General features: G+C 48.4%; 1 protein-coding gene across 1 annotated transcript; it reads right to left on the bottom strand.

Annotated features, from left to right (window-relative positions):
* Window positions 1–1,284: 1,284 nt before the first annotated feature.
* FIBRA_09107 (uncharacterized protein) lies at window positions 1,285–1,922 on the bottom strand (the record flags this gene model as incomplete). The annotated part of the gene is made up of 2 exons (XM_012321437.1): window positions 1,285–1,459; window positions 1,561–1,922. 2 exons carry the CDS (start codon window positions 1,920–1,922, stop codon window positions 1,285–1,287), a joined length of 537 nt encoding a protein of 178 aa, XP_012176827.1.
* Between the last annotated feature and the right edge of the window lie 290 nt (window positions 1,923–2,212).

Below are 2,212 nucleotides of genomic sequence, written 5' to 3' on the forward strand. Positions count from 1 at the left end.
AAGATATAGATCATCTAAACGCTGTAGATAAGATAGACGCCATGAAATTCTGTGACAGATAACTTGCAATGAAGTGGTTTTAAAAGATGTAATAAAATTGACCTGAATTCAATACTACAGACCCTGAATATTATTACCTTAGAAGGCTATACATATAAGATTTCATCAACTACTTTATGCAGAAGTTTACAAAAGATGCTTTCCCAAAGTGGCAGAGCCATGAGTATTAGCTTGTTATCAACAATGCCCAGAGTGCTAGTCAAGTGCCACGTGGCATGCGAGTCGACAGCTTTCATTGAACCTGCCCGGGCCCGAGTCGGGTTGAAACGTACACTGACCAGATTGACCTACTACTACTTCTTTTCCACGCACCTCAGTTCAAGCCTGTATGTAGAATCCAAACCGAGCCTTGAAAGCGAGAAAAGTTTCGCATATACGTGCACTTCAACACGAAATATCCATCTATCCTTCACCGGCCTGCTTATTCCCGTCTTGAGCGAGTCACCGAATTTCAGATGGTACTGAGCCCACGAATGAATGCGGTGGCGATATTGCTGCTTGTGAGTCTGCATGTACACCCGTTATGCACTGGGTTTGATCTATTTGGTCGTCGTCCAAGGGATAACGACAGGAACGCGATCCCATTGGCCCTGTGCCTGTGGGGTTTTCCATCGTTGGTACGTCTCCAGTCATGCTGTTTGCCATATGAAGAGCTGAAATCTATGGACAGGCTCGTTCCTGAATCTTTTGCTATACCATTCCGAACGCGCTCAAACGGAAAGACATATGTCCCGATTCCGTGCAAAGGCATGTATTCTGCAATGAAGCTCGTGGTTGTCTAATGTTTCTTGTTTCTTGCCAGAGAAGGGAGTAAACGTCTGTCCAAATCAAGACAGCGGATGGCTCCTTTGATCGCGGCGATACGGAGAGATATCGCCGAGGTAGATATTACGGCGAGGAAGGGTGCAATTGGGAGCACCACGATGAAGGACGGGCCATACGGCATTGCGACGAAGACTTTAACGTTCAACCATCATATGCGTGCCTTGTTCGCGCGGGCTCTGTTTGACGGGCTCGATCGACTATTGCTATGTGCAACTCTCTGTAAAACGAGATAAACGTGGATTTTTTGAGGGCTCATCAGCTATTAGTCACAGCCGGCTTGCGCCAGTTCTGTGCATCTCAAAATCAAGACATTTGGAATGAGAGGCATAGAGCATGTGTACACCAGGGGGCTGCCCTCATATTGGTATCCAAGACATCGCATGCAGTATCCTTATGACATCAGTCGTCCATTTCAATCCATTTCCCGTCTACATTCAGTTTCACGCCAAACTTCCACTTTTGCTTTCCAATCCACTGGTCCTGCAAGAATCCGTCCCACCATTTGATATATATGTCACCGTCATTATCAACACGATATCCGGCCACGCGTGGGTCCGGCCCAAGGTATTCGTGCCTGCGCAAACAACCAAGCCATACAAGCTCGCATCGCACGAAGCCCAAGCAAGAGCCAGAGCCGAGTCATCCAAACATACCATCAGAGCAGCTGCAACGTACCTCCGGGCAACAATGCCGTCTGGTGTCACGAAGTTCGTCCTCTCCTTCTTCTGCTCCTCCGTCACTTCCTCAGAATAATGGCGAAATACAAACTGGTTCAAGTCTTGCCCTGCTCGCAGAACCCTGACATCCTCTCCCTCTTGCGCAAGATATGTGCGCGGAAGATGAACTCGTACGCGCTCAGAGAGAATGCGCTTTTCCAGCGGCCAGCGATGGATCTGCCAGGCGGACACGCGGCGGTGAGCGGTTATAGCCTTCAGCGCATCTTTTCGTCCCTTTTCGTCAGGTTTTTTTGTTGCAGTAGTTTTGGTGGACGGTGGAGGGAGGATAACATCCTGTGGCTCTTCCTTCGGGATTGCCATCGACACAGAAGAGAAATTTTGGCTACCCGATTTGGTAGCACGGTGGCCTTTCCTGGAGATCATGTGATAGCCAAGATTAAACCCGTAAGACCGGTAGTAAGGTTAGGGGTTCATTTCCGAGAGGAGATTGCACAATTCAGGTTACCTTCCACTTTCATATCCAGCTTGGTTAGAAGGCGACTCTGAAGACCATGGAAATTAAAACTACTCACCATTGTTTTTAAGACCTCAACAATATTCTGCACAACTGTGCGCGCGCGTCGCCGTTGGATCCACGCCACGGGTCGCCA

This window comes from Fibroporia radiculosa (assembly GCF_000313525.1).
Source record: "Fibroporia radiculosa TFFH 294 genomic supercontigs, scaffold9630, whole genome shotgun sequence".
Classification (NCBI taxonomy): Eukaryota; Fungi; Basidiomycota; class Agaricomycetes; order Polyporales; family Fibroporiaceae; genus Fibroporia; species Fibroporia radiculosa.